We start from the raw sequence: 21,875 nt of genomic DNA on the forward strand, positions 1-21,875 counted from the left end.
GCATAGGAAGCATGGTGCCTTTCTTAGTAATGACCTTCAGATTTGACTGTAAGGAGTGTCTGCACAACAGATTCATGTGTGAAAAGTGCCATCTTCAGCACCTGAGCCCAAGATAAATATAATCTCAGATTTTCTAGGAATGCTAAGCAAAAAGCAACTAGCTTAAGTAAGCACCTCCTACATGCTTTCTCCATAGTGGTTTTGACAGCCTGACAGTCTTTTGAAAATGTACTGGCCCATCATTTTTCAAAGTTGTGTTAAAATTTTAGTGTCCTGTCCCCTCTAGAGTGCCATGTATCATCCCCCCACACCCACCCCCCGAAAAAGGAAGACATCTAGGTACTTGAAACAACAGATATTTTAATATAAGTGAAGAGTAGCAATGTCAGTTCAGTACAAGTTTGTAGTGCAAACAAAAGTTGTCCTTGGAAGAACAGTAAGTTTTGTAAACTTAGTTTCAGTTGTCATACCAACGCTTTATTGTTCAAAGAAAAAAAAAAAACAAACCAAAACAAAAAAAAACCCCAGTTAACAGAACTAGTGTGCCTTAGAGTTTATCAAACTGCATAAAACATACAAAAATATTTCTCTGAATGCATAGACTTACTGTTATTATTACAGTCAGATCACAATTAAAGTTTTAGTCTTATCACATTAACAGTTATTCTTGGTGGAAACTAGAGCAAATAAAGCTTTTTTTAAACCAGCTGCTCCTGTAGCTGAATGTTCAGTAATTAGTGGAGGCAGTCTTTATGATGATTTCCTAAACAAAGGAACTGAAAAGAAATTAGGTACTCTTAATTTTGAGCCATTTAACTACTACTGTTTTTCAAACAGTTATTGCACATAATCTGAACTAGCCTCCAAGCTATGCTGAAAAGATAAATGTACAATTGTTAAAATAAGAACTCCTTTCCTCTCCTACAAGAAAAACAAAGCGGGAGCCATAGTTAGGAAATTTTACTTCATACTGTGTCACAGTCTTGAGCTTACCAGGAGTTGAAGTGGGCTTTAAAGTAGCCCAGCTCCTGGATAGAGAAGGGCCGGGACTGAGAACAGGGAGTTAGCAGAGTTGAAGTAAGTAAGTGGTAAGAGGTTATATGGAGCAAGTGGGAAAGGATGATAATTATTTTGAATGCACTAAGCAAGAATTTTAAGCCTAAGTAATGTGATGCAATCCTGAACCCAGAGTCAAGCGTCTCTTCTGCTGGCAGAAGGGGTTTCTATATTCTTCAGACATGCGTGCTTTTACTTACCTCGCTTGGAGCCACTTCAAGGATAAAGCATGTGTGCTGCAGGAAGCTAAGATAGGGTGGCAGCCATGCTGCTCCTACCAAAACACGTTGATTGTACTATTTATGGTCTGAATGTCAACACTACAATCCAGATCAACAACAACAAACGCTGCATTAGCTGTGCATAAACTCTGCTCTAGCGCAGCTTAATAAAGCAGAGATGGAAGGAAAATCAATACTGTTGGGGGTGGGGAAGCAGCTCAAGTCCAGGTCCCTCACTCTTCCACCTACCCCAGTACCCAATTAAGGTTTTTGGTGCAAAGGTCATCATTGTAGTTTTTGGTACAAAAGAAAACAAAAAGCTTCATAAGGTGTGACTTTGCAGACTAGCACGTTAACAGGAAAAGCTGCAGGCTGTTAATACTCCAGCAATGCTGTGACTTAAATACTTTGTTCGGACTGAAAGGGAATGACGTCAAGGTGTGTTTTAATGATGACTGACTTCTGCCATTCATAAAACCACAGATGGATGTTTTCATTACTGACTTGCTTAAGTGCAAGTTAAGCAGTCTGTAGCTTAACCAGAGTCTGGGTTGGGTTTTTTTTCCCCAAAAAAATTCAGTTGGAAGCACCTGGAGGCATTCAGCCCTTTTGGTACTCACCTGGCTAGAACTTTGGACACTTACGTAAAGGTGATAGTAGACTGTGCAACATGTAAAGTTACAGGTTATTTATTTGCTAATGGTGGATGTTTCCAGTTTAGTATGGCTAATCAAGAGCATGGTATGCTCCTTACAGTTGTGATACCTCAAGAGTATACTGTTGTGCTTCTGCTCCTCACACAGCAGAAGCTAACCACACGTCCTGTAACTGGTCTGTGAGGGTGGGCCATAAAGAAGTTACCCACCTTAACAGTACTGACTTTTGGTGTCAGTAATGCATAGTCTCCTCGCATCGTTGGGAAAATAAATAAATAAAACCATGGACAGAGATTTGTGATCTCCTCCCTAGCTCCTGAAACATAAGGGCTTTCTTTTGAAAGGGCACTTTAACTTGCTTTGTGACTTAAATGCTCCTTAATTAACAGAGGGGCTTCCATATTTTTTTTTTTGTGGAGGTGGAGGGATGCCATCACTTAAGTTGCAGTATTCTCGTATGGGAAAGAAACATTTAAATGTGGACACTCTTACTCCACTTATTTTCAGCCCCGTGAAAATTTTTCTTGTCACTTCAGAGCATTAAATATTTCTATCCCCAGCAGGCAAGACAACACATCTGGGTAAGTCTTTGTGAAGGGGCAAGAGATTAAGGACTTGCAAGTTTTACATTTTTAGAGAGCAGCTGTTCATTGTATGCCAGATACCCTCTGACGTTTAACTGAATCAGGAAGTTTAAAAACTATATACACACACATACACACACACACACACACACACACACACAATTTCCTGAATCTCTTTTCCATGAGTCTTATTTGGTCAAAGAGTGGGAGTACTCAACATACTTGTCATATCAATAATTAAGTCTTTCCTGCCCTCTGTTGCCAAATACAACCAATAAACTTCATTGAAATACATTGGAAGCATGTGATTTTAGTAGACAAATGAGGTATCCCTTATCTGAATACAGTATCAAGTAAAAAAATAAAAGTAAAGGGGATATTAAATACAAAAGATAAACTATTAGTTAAAATAGTAACCCTAACAATAACTTAAGGTTTTACACACGCTTAATTCACTGCCTTCAAAAGGCAGCAGCATATAATTACCAGGTTTTCGTACACTAGATGTATCTAGAAGAGTCAGTAAGTCAGCTTTGATGCTCTGCTGTTGTAGCACGGTCTCTCAGTCAAAGTTGATGCAGCATTTCTGAAAGGAGAGCTGTCACTTTTCACAAGAACTAACTCCAGCTCTTGGAAGTCCTGAAGTCTGGCGACATCCTTGTCCTTTTAAAGAACAGACAGAACTATGCATTCCTTCTAAACATATCTGGTTATTATTATTTATAATAATAGCTGAAGGAAGTAAAAACTAAAATGCCAGAGAGGTCACAGTCAATGATAAGAATAAATGAAAGAAAAAAAATCCTACCAGTATATGCTCTTTCAAAGCATGTTTGGGTTTTTTTTTCTCCTTGAATTGTACATTTTTTTCTCCTTGAACCTCATCATGATTTGACTGTGTTTGTGCATGTCACTTAACTAAGAGTTGTGACCAAATGCATTTCATTTACAGACCTCCAGAATAGGTATTTTTGGAACAGAAGAGCATGTTCATTTGTTAACAGCCTTATCTTTAAATGATTCACATGCCAATTTGTGGGGTTTTTCCCCCTTACTGTTTGTTCTTTTTAGGCAAGCAAACAGTGAAGTAGTACATGGCAGTTATGTTAAAAGCACACTAATGCACCGTTTCCAATATATTTTAAAAAAAAAATGAAGCTGTAATAGTTTCATGCACTTTAGGAGCTGAAATAATCTGTATTTTGACAAAAATATTTTTAAGTTATGATGAAGTTTTAAGTTCAACATCCTTTTGAATTTGTGAGCTTAAGTCAGTTTTTGTTTTTTAACAAGGCCATGTTTTGCCCATCTTTTTACAAAAATACCTTCTCTGATGTCTGCAAAGTGCAAAGTCAAATTAATCTCCGATTTCAATTCTTACCTTTCTTACTAGTGTATTAGGTAATTTTCTGATCTTCTCTACTTGTTCTGGATTAACACCCAATTCACAGCAACTCACTCGGAGCAGATCTTGATAGGTCAGTTCTTGTCTGTCCAGTTCAATTTCAATGAAGTCATTGTCTCTGAGGTTCTGGACTCTCACCTTAAGCACAAGTTCTGATTGAAAAAAAGATTAAAAGGATTTTTTCCTCAAAAAAAAAAAAAAAAAATCAACCCAAACCTAACATTGAAGTATTTACTATTATCTTTTGAATTCAGGTTTTATAATACAATACCTATTATCTCACTGAGAAATACTGTACAGTTAATAGAAGCTTCCATTTCAACAGCAAGAAATACACAGGGGAACCATGTTTACAATGTTAAAAATCCGATCCATCCAGTCACAAAGTCGTTACCAGAGATGCATTTGATGCTATATTATATAGTGCAAAATTTGAATTGTTATGTTGCTTGGACTGATCTTTCCATTGGTTTGCAAAGTATTACTATGTTTAAAATACAGTATAACAGTTATTTTACTTAGCAGAGCAGAAAAAAATAGTTCTGGCTACTTTCGGCCGAAGAATTCAACATCTCTGCCTCTATTCCACGAGTCTGAAAATAGAATGGTTCTTTCTCTTTCACCCAGTAATAAAAACATGGAACCGAAATACAAAAGAAGGATGGGAAATTACTCTTCATTACCTTGCATGTTATATGGGAAAGTTCCAGTAAAGAAAAAGGGCTGAAACGTCGGCGCGGGACCTGTAGGTGAACTGTCGGTTTGCAGAGGTACAGCCTGTTTGGATGCTACCGGAGAGAACAGACCTCTGCTGTGAGGCAAGGGCGGCTGGCAAACGGGGCCGTTCTGTACTTCAGGCTTGATGGATTTTGGTGCTGCGATAGTTGCTGACAGGGCGGGCGGCTGTTCTGCAGCGTCTAGTGCGGGGAAATCATCTTCGCTGTTGCATGACGTAGGTGTGCGTATGCTTTCAACCTGAGTTGCTGATGAACAAGGACTAGTTCCACACTGGGAAGCAGAAGAGGTGGAAGCACTTTCATTCTGGGATTCTGCCAAGCTGTCTGGAATGCTTTCTTCAGTGTAAATGTAAGGGAATGGCGGGTTGGCCAAGTAGTTTGCAACAATTGGCAAACTTAAATCCTTCACTCCTTGACATTCAGGTTCTTCCTCTATTAATGAAGTTCAAAAATGGGGGGTAGGGGATTGGAGAGAGAAAAAAACCCACCACGTTATTGGATAGATCTTTCTCATTTTGAATATAGTTAGTTTTCCATTGTGTCTTAAAACTACATCACATTCTGAGGTAATCAAGGGATGATACTAATGTATCATAAGCACGTAAGACCTGGAAAGCAAGTAGCTGTGAAATGAAAGAAAAATCTACAAATTTCTACAACGTATTGTGTTTTTTAAAAGCAAAGTGGGAAAAAAATAACTTGAAAGACAACGTCATTTCTAGAAGTGTTATTCCAGCACTTTCAAAGGAACTGTATGACCCGTAGTTCTTCACTAAATCTCATTTTACAATGGTTTTAATAACACTGCTGTAAACAGTTTATTATGACCCATGCCAACAAATGAAACTGAGTATTTCTTCAGGTAAGTGACAATTTGACAGAATACTCAAGCCAACTCTTCTCTGGCTTAAATGACTGCAGTAAATGACATTCTTGCCTGACTGAGGATTACAGGACATTAATATTAATGTCAAAGCAGTTCAGAAAGATCGCTCAATAGCACTACACTTCCAGAATAAAAAACATTTAGGAGAATATAAGTGATACATGTTTATTCCCCAGGAAACATATGAAAGCTTAACGGACAGAAATATAAGGCAACTATGAACAGCGTTCATTCACACACGCACTTGACAATTTAGATTTTTAAAAATGGAACGCAAGTCATTTGCCATGAACTAAGTCCAAGAGATGAGCACCTTGCTCAAAGAAAACAAAAGTGCTCATGCAAAGAACATGGCATTCCTTCAGTTGTGGCTGTTGTCACCTTATTCATGATTTAGCTGCAACTTCATTTAAGATAACTGCACTGTTGACGTAAGAGTATATAATTGTGGAGAGCAATTTAAGTGCAATTAGCAGAAGAGAGAAGATCAACATTTCCAAAGGTGAAGCACTTAAAAATTTTAATCTGGAGCACAGTACCTAGATGCTGGTGGAAATAGGCACTGGCAGTGTTCAAGGAGTGTCACATCCATCTAGGTTTGCTGTGCATATGAAAAGTGTAAGATGACAGAATTATGGGGCAAAAAATTAATCATACTGCAAGTCACAGTGTAACAAAATGCTCAGACACCTTAAATTCTGAAATGCTGCAGTTTTCAGTGGATTTGTAAGATTTCTTACGGTCAGACAACAGTCAAATTGTACAGTTCTGAAAGCCTCCATTTGCAGCCTGCATGCTCCCTTCTGCTTAATGAGAGCAAATGGGACTGCAGCAGCACACTTCCCAAAGTATACAGCTCTTCAATCTCTTGATGACACAGCTCAGAATAAAAGGCCTTCCTACCTGAAATCCCCAAGTCTATTTCCCTGAGTATGAATTACAGTTATAAATTGGCGCTATCTAATGAGATACAATAGTCCTAGGCAAAGTTTTGTCAATCTACTGCCTCAGATAAAAGCACTAAAAATGCTTTTCTCTTTAGACCAAGAATTCTAGATGACTTTTAAGATGGGAACGGTACCTCCCAAAATCTTCCGGATGTCTGGTTTCGAAGTTAACTGTGCAGCCAGCTCTCCTTTAGCCGTGAGGATCTGCTTATCTGCACCAGCACCCAGCAGGCAGGACACCACTTGAGCATGGTTCCGCTTACAGGCCCAGTGCAAACAGGTCCTGCGGGGAAGGAAGCAGAGGGATTGTGCCGTCAGCCTCAGATCTATCGCCCCGGCTCCTCCTAACATGCCCATCCTAATTCACCCGAGTTGCGTGTAGAGTGACAATAAATAACCGGGAATAAAGTTTCCTTCATTGCATCGCTTTTTAAAAGTGATGAATCTACTGTAAGTTCCGCGGGGCAAGGCCCTCCTTTGCCTCGCTAGAGCGTAAAGAGTGACTCTCCACCGCTGCCCTAACTGTGTTGGTGGACACGAGCGACTTCAGAAGAGGTCCTCCAGCAAACCCGTAGTGACAGTGGAGGGAGGGTGGCCTCCTTTTATGATGATCCTCTTTAGGAGTAAATCTCAAAGCCTCCCGAGATTAGCATTTCCTTTTTTGTCAACAGGAAAACTAAGAAACAGAAGAGCTGCGTCCTCAAAGCAGCTCTCCCCTACGTCTAAGGAGGGGTGCCCAGCCTCACGTGGGGACCCCCCCAGCCCAACACACGTCTGCCCAAACACCTCGTGCAGGGCAAGGGCAGGGCCAGTCCCGTCCGTGCCCCCCCCCCCCCCCAGCAGGGAGCCGGGCCCGACAGCAACCCCGAGCTCCGGGCCTGCCTCCGCGAACCGGCAGCCCGACCCCCTCCCCGGGAGGAGGCACTGACTCCCCTCCCCGCCGCAGCCCGCTGGGACCCCGGCGCCGACTCCCGCCCCCGGCCCGACCCGGCCGCCCCCGGCGCCCCTCACCAGCCGTTGATCTCGTTGCGGGAGTTGATGTCCGCCCCCGCGCCCAGCAGCCGCCGCACCTCCTCCACGTCCCCCAGCGCCGCCGCCTCCCGCAGCCGCTCCTCCAGCTCCCGCGCCTCCGCGGCGCCGCTCATCGCCGATGCCCGGGGCCGGCAGACGCCAGGCAGGGCACCCCCCCGCCACCGCCACCACCACCTCGGCCCGGCTGCGGCCGGCCGCTGCAGCCCCTCCCCGCCGCGGCGGGGCGGCCGGAGCCCGTCACGAGGTGGCGAGGGGACGGCGGGCCGGGCGGCCTCCTCAGCGCCGCGCCGCCGGGCCCTCTGCGCCCCGCCGCCCGCCGCCCCGGCCCTTCGCTCCGGCGGGCGCCCTCACGGCCGCCGCCATTTTGTGCCCGGGGCCGGGGCGGGGTGCGGGCCGCGCCAGGGCTTGCCGCGGCCGCTGTCCCTCCCCAGGGGAATGCCCGAGGGCAGAGCAGGCTGGAAGGGAACCGACCCTCGGGCGTTGGGTTGACGCAGGGGCACGGGCGGGGTGAAAACGCCAAAACTGAAGCGTTTCCTCTCGAGGTCTCCCGCCGCCCTCGCCCGCTGCCCTGCCCGGCAAACAGCCCCAGCCCTGCGCGGGGGTTTGAGGGGAGACGGCTCCCGGGAGAAGAGGGAAAAAGCCGCTTTTCAAAACTGCCTGCCCGGCAAAGGCACATCAAGCCGGCTTTGCCCGCTTTTTAACTGGCTGAGCCGCCGCAGCCTGGCTCCGGCCTTGAAGCCACGAGGCCGCCACGGGCAGGGGCCACGAGGACGGGTTCCGAAGCCACGGGCCGGCAGCGAAACCTGCCGGGGGTTCCCCGGGCACCCCCAGCCCTGGCACCCCTAATTCCCAGCTCTTGCCTCTCTGGGTCTTCATTAAATCACTGCGGCGTGTGTTGGGGAGCTCTTTTTCAACTCCAGGGTTTCTATTTTGGCATCAGTGTCTGCCACCAATCAGAAATTTGCACTAAGCTGGGTTTTTTTTTTTTCATTGCCTCTCTTTTATTGCTTACTTTTCTTATTAGTGACATTATCTTTAACCTACTGTTTAATTTAGGACTTGGGCTGCAGTCGCTTTGGACTGTGTTCCTGCTGTGGCAGTTGTGGCAATTATGCGAAGATTATGCCTGCAGCATTTACAGTCCAAACAGTTCCTGAATATCTATCAATATAAATGAAGCTTCAAAACACAGAAAAAGAGGGACAATCATCCTCCTTTTAATCAGTCGGGAGAGGCTGAGGCCCACAGGCTAGACCTTTCTGTTTCTCTTAAGTGAGTGCCCAGCATCCCTGCAAACCGCCCTTGTGAACGCAGGAGGGACACGCACAAACAGTAGTGACATTTTTAACTAGCATGACAAAGGTTACACAGTGACTCAGTGGCATTTTTTTAACACCAGATCACATGCTGTTGGTCTCATGAAACAGACTGCAAGAGGCTGAGCAAAAATATTGCCCAGCTCGTACCAAAAGACACGACCAACTGTACGAGAAACAATTCGATTTAGAGAATGGTTTGCAAACAAGATTTACGCAGCGACAACTGCAAATTCAAACCTCAGAGACCTGGAAGACCAGCCTTCAACTGGACGCTGCTGTGACCTAGATCTTTTTATTTTAACTCGCTGTCCTAAATGATCACGCTTTTTAACCCATGATCTCTTCTGTCTATTTTCAGCACCTGTGGCATAAAGTTGGTAAAACAAAGACAAGGCACACAAATGTGGAGACCTGGCGACACGTTCAAGGAAGCAGAACGCTCTTTCGCATACTGTGAAAGCTTTAAGTCCCAACTTGTTAAATCTGGAAAAATCCAATAGGATAAAGTGGCAAAATAGCCTTTTCCAATTCCAAAGTCCTATGTGACATCTCTCAGACCGATGGGGAAAAGCTATCCGGGAGGCAAGTGCATGAGTAGGCCTAAAAACAGAAACACAGACCCTAGTTCATCAGTAAAACTGCACAGTGCCACTAGATGTCACGGTGGAACAGCAAGAGGAGCCCGCAGCGTGGCTTTGTGCTTCTTGCTGTAATTGTAAAATGCCTTTAAATTTGTCTCGGCACATCCACAGTGCCTCCATACAGCTTTGAGCCTGCGGATTTCAAAGCTCTGTGCAGTGCGAAGGGACATTATGCAATGTTTCAACAACAAGCACAGGGAAGCCCTGCGCAGTGAGCTGATTTCTTTAGGCTTATGGGACTTTTTTTCTTTTTTTTTTTTTTTTTCCCCCCCTCTACTTGAGCTCCTCTCCCAAGGCCACACCAGGGCTTTTAAGGACTCGAAGCCAGCGGGCGATGCAGTGAGACGGTCTCTCTCACGCTCTCTTGGGATGAGTATCCTACACTGTCGTGCTTGTGCCAAGCCCTGTTAAATGCAACTCGGGTTCACCATTGCTTAGTTACACAACGTACTTCTCCCTGGAGTCATAAGATTTCCTCCTGCAAGAAGGACTGTGTAGAAGAGGATTAGCAGCGAGTTCACTTGACTCGAAACTCCCCGCTGCTGCCATGAGCCTTCCTGCTCGTGCCTCGCGCGTGGAGCCTCAGACTCCCTCGCACGCGTTGCCCCCTCCCCGCTTATCGGCACCAGCGTTGCACACACCAAAACCGAGCAAAGCCAAAACCATGTTCTTTCCCTGCTCCTTCCCTCCCCTTTCCCATATGGCAGCTGGGTTTGTGCCCGTACTTGGCAAGCCCACACGATGCCTGTACCTGTGCAGGGCACACGTGCGTACATCTCCCTACCGAGAGCAGCGGGGGCTGCGTAGATCCGGATGCAGAGAGGCAGATGCCGGCAGAGGGCTGGCCATCGCCTTTGGAAGCGGCTGGGAATCGCACCCAGTGCTGCGTGCTCATGGCTCGGCTGCGCAAAAGCGAGCAGTCACTTTGCCTCCCAAATGTGCCTGCTAAATGTCCTTGGGCCTTCAGCGGGAACATGCTGAGCTCTGAGCCGCAGCGAGAGTGTGTGTGTGTGTGTGGAGCCCAGATAAGTGCTATTTTGTTTTCTTTGGGATTTACAGGTGCTCGGTGCTCCCTGTGCGTTCACCACCCAAGGGGGAAGATATTAACCAGCCTTGGGCACAGCCCTGACAGCCTGAAGGCATCGCTGGGAACGCTGGGGCATGCCTGGCAGTGCAGAGCCAGCGCTTAGCTGTTACATGCTTGGACATCCTGCTGCTGCTTGGGGTAACCACAAGGGAGAGTTGGGCCATTCTTTGTCCTCAGAGCAAGTTTTCCAGATTTTATTGGTTTAGTTTTAATATCTGTCTTTTTGCAAGCTTCCGACTGTGACTGACCCTCTGGATTGGTTCTTTTCTCCTTTTTTGGAGAAACCATGGTCTGTCTGTTTGCTCTTTGCTGCTGTTTTTTTTTAAGGCTTAGGAAGTTTTTCACTCCCTTTTTGCATTTCAGGTTTCATTCCCCAACTCCTTTAACCAAGTTCTCAGTCATTTAAAATTATTATTAAAAATTGTTTTAAAGGCTTAATTCCCAGTTACACAGTGATAGAGCTGTACAATTTTATTTGAAACACCCAGTCCCCACCCAACCCACTGCAATAATGTTTCTGGCAATTTCAACCAACCCTGCACTTGTGTAAGAGTATTAGAAATAAGATTTAGGGATATTCGGAAACCTTAAACTTTATATTTAATGTGCATACACACACAGAGAAAGACTTAAAGCCGTTATGGCATTAAGGCTCAGGGAAATGGCAGGACTGGTGGAGAATAAAGATGGAATGAATTAACAGTCAAGCCCAATATTCACCTAGATTTAAACTAAGCTACGCTGCTTACTTTGGGCTTTTCAATGAGTGTTTGAATGCAGAGAAGACAATTTCAGAGGTGGAATCAAATTCACATGGGAGAAGCAGTTCATAGTATACCAGTTTTTGTGTTGACCCCATGGAAGTCGCTGCGTGAGAGTTTGTAGGTGAATTAGGTTAAATTCGAAGCTCCACGTTGTCAAGTCTGAGCCTGCGTCACCCAAACGCTCGCTTCGTGCCCATGGGAAGAAACATGCAGCACAGAAGCTGATTCATCTCATCCTGGGGCAGGTGTCTAAGAATAGTGCAGACTAATCATCCTCTGGAGATGCCTATTGTGTTCTACCTGCTGTCAAAGGAGCCAAAGGTAACGAGCTGTGAACCCAGTAATTTCCAGCTGTCTAGTGTCAGGCAAGATGAGCACCTGAGGCAGGGTGGCTGGGGCCCTACCTTTAGCTTCTCTATTCTTGATGAGAGAGATAAATCCTTCCAGTGAATTGCAAAGTTGCAGGGAACTCACCGATCATCTTTCTTTTGACTTTAAATCATGGCTCTTTTCACCAAATCACCAGGCAGGAAAAGCAACACTGGTAGTGGTACAGAGGGCTGGGATTTAGGACAGGTCTTAGCCACCTGCAGCTTCCCTGAATCGCAGTGCAACCAGCTATCCCATGGATTTTCAGCCCTGCTGAGCATCCCACAGGGGCTTGAGGGGAACCTGAGTGCCTAAGAAAGAGATTTTTCAGCGGGTGTGAGCACATACACATGCACATGGATGTACATGCCTGCAGCATGGAGTTAAATTTGATGGGAGGGGTTGGAAAATGGCATTGATATTTGGGGGAATGGTTATCTGCAGGGGAAGGATCTGCTCAGGCAGCCAAATCCCTTCAGAAATCAGGCATGGTGCGCAGCTGATTTTTTTTCGTTTGTTAATATAACATTGTTCCTATTTGTAGGACAAATAAATAATTTCTGAACAAACAAGTCAGGGAACTGGAACCTGAGGGGGGTGGTACATCAGCTCGTGATTAAGAAGTCCAATAGATTTTGATAACAACTGGAAATTGTTCAGTGGATTAGTGTTTAAAGCCAGTTTGGCTTGAAGTAATGACAAGCCTGAGCTGCAGCGCCATGGATCCAAACTTCTGCCGCTGAGGGTTGTTGTTGCTTGTGTTGCAGTAGTGGGTAGGGTCCCCAGGCGTGAGCCCAGTCCCCTCTGAGCTAAGAGATGTCCTAACCCAGAAAACTGAGCAGACAAGGGGCCGCCTTTGCTTTTTCTCCAGACATCTGGCTGCATTCCTCTCTGCCCGTGTCTGTCATCCCTCACTTTGCTCTCCCAAGCCACGAAACAGGCTCACCCTGGGGACATGGGGCAAATGTATGTAGTTGACCGACACATGCGTAGGGCCATGTCCTATCTAGGTGTTCAGAGCCAAAAGGCTTCTGTGGATCTCGTCCAATTTCATCTCCCGCAGGAGCTGACTCCTGTGGAAAGCGCACAGGCTGTTAACAAGATGATGGAGATGGTTCACTTGCATGCCTAAGAATAAAATTTTCATGCTAAAACAAGGTCTACATTTGTTTCTGCAGGGTTTTTTTCTTTAGAAGAAGCTGGCCCCATGCAGGAGACCAGATCAAGGTGTCTGGATTCTCCTTAGGCTGTGATTTGGCCATCAAGGAGAAAGGCACAAATGCAAATCATAACCGGTTACACTTAGGGGCTATGCCCTGTGCACTCTTCATGGTCCTGAGACATGGCCAGTCAATTAGAAACTCTCCATTGACTTGGATGGGCTTTCAACCAGACGCTATACAATTCAACAGAGTAATTAGCAAAGCTGTAACTAAAAAGGTCTCCATGGAGATTGACAGCATCACCTCCCAGCTGGTACATTCTCTGCCTCCTATTCTAAATTTGTTCTCGCTGTCTTCCTGGCACTAATCCATAAGGTTAGCTAAATCTTCCAACATTTGTGATACATCAATGCAGTGGAGAGAAGGACAAAGGCTGTTGGGAGGGGACAGAGAAAGAAATAACCCGGTGCCTTAAGGAAAGCAACAGAAACTGTTCAGACATATATAGTCAGAGTTTCGAGAATGGGATTAGGCAGAACAGCACCTCTGCCTGCCTGTCACTTGCAAATTCTTGCTAATACTTTAGGAGCTTATTGGAGGTCAGCACCAAACACCCAAACAGACTAATCTGTATTATAGACACATAATCAAAGTCACAAGGTTTTACATAATATATATTGGTGACACAAGAAGTGTTTGTTCGAATAATTTTGTCATCAAGATTAGTGGCCATGAAAGCCTCTACTGTGCACTAACCTGGTTTTCTATGGCCGGTGGTACACCAGATTCCTCAAAGAAATCGAGAAGGAGCTAAGAAAGTACAAACCAAGTATATGTTCTGAAACAGTAACAGTATTAGGTTTCTAGGCATGGCAAAGTTTAAAAAAAAAAAAAGTATGTGTGTGTGAGCTAGAAAAGGTTGTGCTTAAGCTGCAGCTTAAGACGTGCAAACAAATGGCTGTAGATACAATTTTTTGCGTTCGTCATTTTTTTCAGACAGTTTTGGGGTTGCAGCAAATCACACCTCACACTCACATATCACTTCTGCGGCAATGGTAGGAAGTAGGGATTTAAAAGACAAACTGATGTCACTTGACCCACTTGTGAGCTTTATAGTCCCCTTCAGAGAGGTGGAAGCTGTGGCGCAGAGGGAGTAAGTGGTCTAGGCTCACAGATTAAGTCAGTGGCAGAGGCAGGAACGGGTCCCATGTAGATAACAATTCCATTTCGACAAATCTAATTGATTTTAAAAGGAAACTAGTTTATAGAGATGTTTGGAAATGTATGGAAAAGTCTGATTTTCCACCCTGCGTAGAGCTTCGTAACTACAGTGTTACAGAAACACAAAAGAAAAATGTGTAAAATTACAAAAGAAGCAGCACAAAAGAAAAATTAATTCAAGACCATTTTCTCTGTGATGGGAAGACACAAAGTCACAGCTCATGCCATGGGTTGCAGAGATGATGTAAAGATTTTCCAGGCACACAGGCCAGCTTGTTCTCATGGCTGACGCACAGCAAAGCCAAAGTTTTTGTGAGGGTACCCCAAATCCTCCCGTCTCACTGCAGGAGTTCACCCCACCGAACTGGAGTACCTAATTAGGAATCCCATTGCCCTAAACTTCCGCACAGTCAATGAGGAAAGAGCAGGAGCGATGCCAGCCGGACATCTGCAGAAGAGAAATCAGAACTTGGGAGGGCTGAATCGTCCTCTAGATTTGCCACAATTCACATGCTGCTACCATGTGAACCCAGGGCTAAAATCACTCTGGCGGCTTTTACAGGACTCCTGAAAGCTCCTTTGTGGAAGCAGAGCTGACTGAACTGGCCTTCAGGTCAAGAAAAATCAAGCACTGGGTGGGATTTCCAAGAGTGTTTGGCTGTAACCTCACCCCGCTCCCCTTTGAAGTCAGCAGAATATTTACCATCGACTTCAATCAAAGAAAAATCAGGCCATTACAGAGCGTGTTTGAAACGCTCGCCTCTAATGATGCTCCGATTCCTTTGTACCTCCCTGCTCAAAGGCAGCCTGCTGCGTCTATCATTAAAACACAATCCTAGCAATTGGTTAGATAACGCAGTGAGCCCAACGTGCAGGCCCTAGAGGCACAGGAAAATTATAACGATTAAACCACATGAATCTCTTAAGCATTACCTACAATTGCTCTGCCGGCCACCATCACATCAGGCAATCGAGGACTGGTTATCTTCAAAACTGCCATGGAAAAGAAAGTGCTGCATTTCAGTGAACCCTGCTACGATGTAGGCTGCGGGTGGACTCTTCACGCTGCAAATAATAAAAGATCAGAATAAAAATGTACGTTGAATTAGGTAAAATCAGAAAGAGCGAGAATGAAAAAAAGGAATTAAATGCAGACAAACATCCCATTGCCAGGGCGGGCAGGATTGGCTTGCTACTCTAAAGAACAATGGAAGCAGATCGTCACTGCTCTGCAGACATCACTTGCACCTCTAGCTTGTGTTCAGATCTGCTGAATGCTGGGAGAGGAGCACCCTGTTTATAGCAGATCTGCATTTAGACTTCTTTGGGCATTTCAAGTAACGGTGTCAGTGGCCCAAAAGAGGTTACTGTTTCTGACGGCCGTCATCTGGGTCAAGCAATGCTGAGCGTATGATGTCTCGCATCTGGGGGTAAAATAGTACACAGGGCAAACTGAAATAAAATAGTTCACCTCTTGGGAAGGCTGTTAATGTGCCCAACATACCAGGTAGGGGTCTGCTTCGGGCAGAGGTCACGCTCTGAGCATGGTTAGAGGATAGGCTGTGCGACCGCCAGGACCGCTAACAGCCAGCAAAGCCACATGGAGGCAATAACTCTTCAGTTAAAAAGAATTTTGTCCTAATTTAGATTTAAATTCCAAGAAGACAGAATTGACGCTAAAAGGATTTCATGATATTTGCAGAAATGGAAATAGTTCCATTTTGTGAAAATTAATTATTGTTTATAGCGAAGTTTTGGATACCAAACCCTCGGAGGAGCCTTGGGACTTCCAGGTTGTCTGGAGAAGCCAATGCTCATTGCCTGATGAAAAGCCCAGTTGCTGGGAGCTGCTCTGCATCTCCTGGAGAGGCTCCCAGCCACAGCGAGGGCTTCCAAACTCCGACACATTCAGTGGTTTGGTAAAGTCTCACAAAGAAGCACAAAACCAGGCAAATCTGCAGCAGTTTTATCTCACCTTACAAACTCTCAGCTCAGACCTCATCCACTGAAATGTTCATAAACTTCCTAAAAGGATCGGCTCAGAGCGATGGTGAGATGGCACCTTCACACTGAAGTCACAGGGAATTAAGGTTTACGGTACAAACCAGGAGAAACTCGGGGTTTTCAAGGAAGAAAGGTGACAGCTGGCGGAGGGGGTAAATTAAATTAGCACAGGAGATTAAAACCTTACAGTTTATATTAGTTGAATCACATCACAAACAAAAGCAACGTGACCTTTCTATATTGAATTAGCTTTTTGACAAGCAAATGGTGCCTGTGGGGTTGGAAGCGGGGTCTCGGGACTCCAGCCTTTCATGGCTGTTGCTGTGTGACACTCAGCAAGTGATTTCCTCCCAGCTTTAAATTCCTAAAGGTAAATAAGGGAGGTTAAATTAGGGTCATTTGCAGACTGAAGTGAATCTGTGCAATGGGTTTAATAATATTCATTAGCCTCCTACGTGTGGAACTAAATTAACCCACGTTCCCAGAGAAACACCACCAGCTTTGGTGAAAGATGTGCTGAGCACTCAGCCTGAGCATGCGCCAGGCCCACACCTCACACTTATTCTCAGCTTTCATTCAAATCGAGCTGGAACCAAGCAGAAAAACTGAAAATCATAAACAACAACAGCAAATGTAGCAGTTCAACTCTGAGGTTTTCATGCTATGGCTTACACAGCCACAGCAGTGCTGCAAGACACGGGAACATTTCCATTTGCACACCGTGGATTTGGTGCCAGAGTTTCCTGAAGTGCTGTTACTGACGCTAGCCATGGAACCAACCACTAGTTACTAAAACTTGCAGCAAAGCGAGGTCTGCAAGCCCCTCTGCTGCAGCCGTGCGTTTGTGTGGTACGGATGTCACCCTTTTCAGCAGGTGGCAGTACCCTTGTCCAGCCTGTACACCACGCAAGTAGGTAACTGAGAGGGCTTAACGTGAAGAGTGCTGGCCCTGCAGTGATGCCACTGAGGCTGTGATTTCTGTTTCTTGGCTTTCTAGGTTGCATTAGGGATCTCAGATTTCCCTAATTCAAAGCTTAACTGATGGAGCAGGTCTCGCTCCACATTGAGGGTGACAGAGAACAGGGCTGGAAGGGACTTTGGGAAGGGACTTAGACCCTCCTGCTCTAAGGCAGGGTGAACTAATTCCCAACATTTGACCTTTGCAATCTTGACTATCCGAAGATACCAGCTCCATGGCCTCTCCGAATTATCTATGGGATACCTAAGGCTTTGCCTCTGAAAGAGAGATAGAAGGAGACAGGCCAGTGAAAGACAAGCCTCTGAGCCCAGCTTTTCCCCATATCTCACTGATAACTGGTTGATTATCTTCCTTTGTACCCTTTTTGCCTCTTGCTGTGCTGTTTCAGACAGCATAAACCTAGCAATAATGAACCATCATCAAACTGGCAATTGCTTCCTGCCCAGCTTACATTAGCAGAGAAAGAGAAAGCAAATGATGATTAGTCGTATGTCTGCACTCAAAGATAAAACCCCTGAGCAGAAGCCATCTGCCAAGGCATAAAATAATAATTCTGGCACTAGCCTCGTCTGAGTGCAATGCCATCAGCTCTCACCGAAACACAACGTAACGCAGGCCTAATGCTGAGTTCTAGCAGGTGGCCCATAACCCTGTAATAAACTCCCTGACATTACTGATTTTTCCCCCCAAACGGAGCCCTTTTGTCTAACTACATTAACTTCTGCTTACTGAGCATCTGCGCATGAGGCAGAATGCACATAAAGAGCGGCTCATTTCGGTGAGCAATCGCTGCTCTAAATATGCCCCCAGTTCCCTGAGCCTGTCCGTACATGCTGTTATCTGCTCAGATGGGTTATTTCAGAAGTAAAAAACAGCACTTGTGAGTTATGGGTGCTTACAGGGAACCCTGACAACTAGGGGGAAACTGAAATATGCTCCCACTGCTAATTATGCGTATGAACAGCCCCCAAAATAGGACCCAGGCACGCCATTACCGTTGCATACCTTCAGCCCAAATCTGCCCCTGCTCGTATGCATGTGCTTCCAAAGCATGTGGTCAGCACGGCAGCCTTTGCCTTTGCTTTGATGTTCGGAGGTGCATCACATGGTGCCCAAAATCCTGCTCCCTCGGCCAACCTCATGGCCGGCGTGAGACGGGCACTCTTCTAAGGGATGTGGAAAGGCATCCAAGCTGGGCTTCCTGGCCATCCCCCGAGCAGGTCCTGCCAAGGTTCGTGGGAGCGGGGCATCGCTCGAAGGGGAAGATGTGGCCCTTTGCAGTCCAAAGCAAGCTAAAGCCGAGGTCCCGAGGCATTATCTGGATTTCTGCGTGGGTTTGGAAGCAACGTTACTGCTCGAGGCAAGCGGTTGGCAGCCGTGCTCCAAAAGGGATCTGGCAGTGACATTCTCAAATGTCTGGCTATCAGCTTTAAGTGCAGTAAGCTTTACATACAGGCTGGAACATCGTTACTTTCTAAATGAGACAGAAGTGGTTTTTTTTTAAAGTACTTTTCTGTTCAGGCATTACATTTTCACCTGTGCATGGACAAGGAGCCACCTAAGGAGCGCGAATGACGGTGGTGGGGCTGAAGAAGAGCATGTCCTTGGGGCTGCCTGCGTGATCAGGGTCCCCAGGGAGTTAGTACCAGGTCCTGCGGTGCCCGGCTGCCCTGCGTGGAGGACGAGGGAGGCCTCAAGGGCCAGGGTCTTTGCTTTAAGCTAAGCTTAAAGGCAGAAGACGTCCAGCAGAGGCACGCAGGTCCAACCTGCAACCCCCGGGCTTGCCTCTGCTGGCGGTGGGTGCTGCGGGCATCCATTGCACCCCCAGCAGAGACGAGTGCCCCCTCCAGCCGGCAGCCCTCGTGTTTGTTAGGGCTCTCGATGCCACAACCAGCGAGCTACCACCCGGCAGCGATGAATCACAGCCGTGCCTGGAGAGGGGGTGGTTTGTGTTTGTGTTGGCAAAACTGGCTGCGAGTGGCGGCAGGCCCAGACAGCACGAGAGGCCGAATCTGGAAGGGCCCCTTTGCCGAGGCAGAGGTCAATGGGAGATGGAGGTTTAACATCGCAGGGTGACAGTTCCTGCCAAGAGCCCTTCCACACTAAAACCAGCAAATCAATCTGCCATCCATGGAGTAACTCCAGATGAGGATTGCTCATTTTGACTAATGAATACGATCAACGGTTTGCTGTTCCTTTAAAAGTGGTTTAAGAAAAAAACCCAACACAATTATACTTTCCTGCGCATCAGAGAATCCTGTTTCCCTCCTCGATTAGAAGGGGTCACAACCAAACACTGGGTCAACATTTGACGCAGCACAGAAGGGCAGGGACATCCCATAGGAGCTCAGCAAGAGGAAGAAAAAGGGCAAAGAAAGTCTCATTTACAAAAACACAGCAACGGTTAAGCCATTTCTAGATCATCAGCCCTAACCAGGACCCTGGGCATCATAGGAGGGCTTTTCAGGACCGTGGTGTAGTGTTGGATGGACGTCTGTGGAGCACAGGCTGGTCAGAGACCGCATGTCCCCACTGCTGGGAGCAGATCCGGGATGTTGCTTTGTGCTGTCGGGGCTCAGGTTTGTCCATCTGAGATCAAGAGAAAGCTTGTCCCAGCTCCCCATCCAACAGACTCAGATCAACACCTTGATCAGGAAAGGGGCATCTGGGGGGAGTAGTGGGGTTTCTTCTAAGGCTCGAACTCATTTGGGAAGATCTTTATCACATCAGTATTTGACAGGGATGAGACAAGATAAGCCGTAAATTCAGCATACATAATAGATTTGTTCATACAAATGGAGAACAAGGATTATTTTATTTCTGATATTAAAGAAAAAAATGCACAGTGCTTTATAAACAGGAAAGAACAGAAAAAATTTGCCCAGGGACCTTGACAAAGACCCTGATTCACAGCTGGTGTTAGCTGGTAGTGTTCTGGAGTACCCAGTCAGATCCATTGAGGTCACTGGAGTTAAACTAATTTAAACCAGGTGAGAAAACAGCCCTCAGTGAAACCCAGGAGATACTGAGTGCATTAGGCAGACCTTGGCTGTCCATGCTGGGACAACCAGGGTCCCCGCTGTCCCCAAGCCAACCCGGGGCAGCCTGCATAGTGGTGTCCCCTCCTGGATGTGCTCCTCAGGTTGGGTAACAGCATATCTGGGATGTTCTGTCAGGGACGGGGCAGCTGTCAAGGGTTATTCAGAGTCCTCACTGCCTCCTCTGACCTCAGGAGCTGCCTGCCCGCATTCACAGGGAGATTTATGGCCCTGTTTTCCTCTCTCTCCCGGCTGTGTTCAAGTGGCCAAGGGACTGATCCTTCATGGGGCTGAGCACTCCTTGTTCCTGGAGCGATGGGAGTCGGAGGAGCACGGCATCTGTCCCGTTTCCATTGGATTAGGCCAGGATTTGATTCCCTAAGAGGCTTCCTATGCAAAAGTTTTGCTGAAAGCGTGATTTCTCAGTTAACACAGGCTTCCTGTGCCTCATTTATAAAGATAGTACAGTGACCCAACAAAACCATCATTGTCGTTCATGATAATTGCTTTGCCCTTTTCCCCAAGCTCCTATGGGATGTCCTTGCCCCTCTCCGCTGGGCCAAGCTCTGGCCCAACATTTGGGATGACAATACATCAAATCCAGCCATTCAAATGGCCTTTCCTTGAATGACCCCACAAACCTGCAGTAGGGACACAATTAAATCAGCTGAGTTGCATGTCCCGTGTGACTGCTCCTTCAGCTGCACTCATTAACCTGCCACCTCTTGAGCTCCACCATCCTGGCAATCATGCACCGGACATGATGCTTGGGAGCCAAAAGCAGAAAGGTGCGGTGGGACTTACCTGTCCCTGGAGACTATCCCTCTGGATGGAGGAGGACATAGCAAAGCGGAATACTGTTCTGTCTGTCTGATGCAAACCAGTGTCTGATTCTTCAGAACCCCACTCTGCTCCCCTGCAGCTGAAATGTGCCTCTGGGCAAGGGATCCTTGGTCTGGGAGGGGGAAAAAAAATAAGATAATGTTGTTTTTTCCTCCTCGGAAGGGAGTTCCACCTAAGGTGGGTCCACACTGGTGCGTCTCTCACTCAACGTGGCCAAAGCTTGCAAGGAGGTGGCTTTCTGGCACCAGGAGAGGAGATGGAGGCTGCAAGAACCCCGTGGACTCGCCAGCTTCCCACCTCTGGCCCAGCGGGTAAAGGGGTAAAACAGCCCCAAAAGACTCAAGATGGCAGGGGAAAATGACAACCATGGATACACAGTGGCAATGCCATGAACCAAGAGCAAATTCCCTGCACGTACAGCGTCTGTTGGGGTCATCACAGCAGCTCCTCCAGCGCCCGGGATACTCGCACTCTTCAAGACCCACATACAGCTGGTTTCAAAGCTTATCTGTAGTCAGTTTTACAATATAAAGTGTCTTTGTTTAGTCAACAGAACCACTAATACATGTGATTTTGTTGTTAATAGAGCTGTAAGAATTTTAAGTACCTCTTGGGAATGTGTCATTTTTGGTTGGCTTTTTTAGGCATCACAGGGTGCTGCGTTTGTCTTTGTAAACAAGTATTGAATAAAACATTTTGCGCACAGCCGCACTTTGTACAAGTGTCATGCAGGTTTCTAAAGTTTCAGAGAGAATAAATCAACTGCAAACTGCTGCCTGGCGGTTGACTTCGCTCCTTATAAATAGCTAATTTGGACAACTTCTCTCCGCACGTCATATGAAATTCAAATACTGTGCATATCGTTAATGCGGTCACACAAATCAAACCTGCTACAGCCTCTTTTATAAGCCTGGGTTGCCACA

The 21,875-nt window shown here is 46.2% G+C and overlaps 1 protein-coding gene and 1 long non-coding RNA gene across 4 annotated transcripts; both read right to left on the reverse strand.

The window, feature by feature from the left end:
• Positions 1-340: 340 nt before the first annotated feature.
• Positions 341-7,862, reverse strand: LOC115341879 (ankyrin repeat domain-containing protein 40-like). Its single transcript, XM_030015451.2, has 5 exons — positions 7,504-7,862; positions 6,627-6,775; positions 4,606-5,091; positions 3,899-4,074; positions 341-3,180 (listed from the first exon to the last, which is right to left on the reverse strand). Exons 1-5 carry the CDS (start codon positions 7,635-7,637, stop codon positions 3,037-3,039), a joined length of 1,089 nt encoding a protein of 362 aa, XP_029871311.1. The 5' UTR covers positions 7,638-7,862; the 3' UTR covers positions 341-3,036.
• A 6,245-nt stretch (positions 7,863-14,107) lies between these two features.
• LOC115342295 lies at positions 14,108-21,116 on the reverse strand. 3 transcript variants are annotated; one of them, XR_003923704.2, is made up of 3 exons: positions 20,914-21,116; positions 16,064-16,232; positions 14,108-15,153 (listed from the first exon to the last, which is right to left on the reverse strand). It is a non-coding gene; the product is annotated as an uncharacterized LOC115342295 (long non-coding RNA). The 3 variants fall into 3 exon arrangements; XR_003923705.2 differs by lacking the exon at positions 16,064-16,232; XR_005932522.1 differs by lacking the exon at positions 20,914-21,116 and having other exon boundaries at positions 16,064-16,569.
• Between the last annotated feature and the right edge of the window lie 759 nt (positions 21,117-21,875).

The sequence above is a fragment of the Aquila chrysaetos genome, chromosome 5 (genome assembly GCF_900496995.4).
Source record: "Aquila chrysaetos chrysaetos chromosome 5, bAquChr1.4, whole genome shotgun sequence".
NCBI classification, from domain to species: domain Eukaryota; kingdom Metazoa; phylum Chordata; class Aves; order Accipitriformes; family Accipitridae; genus Aquila; species Aquila chrysaetos.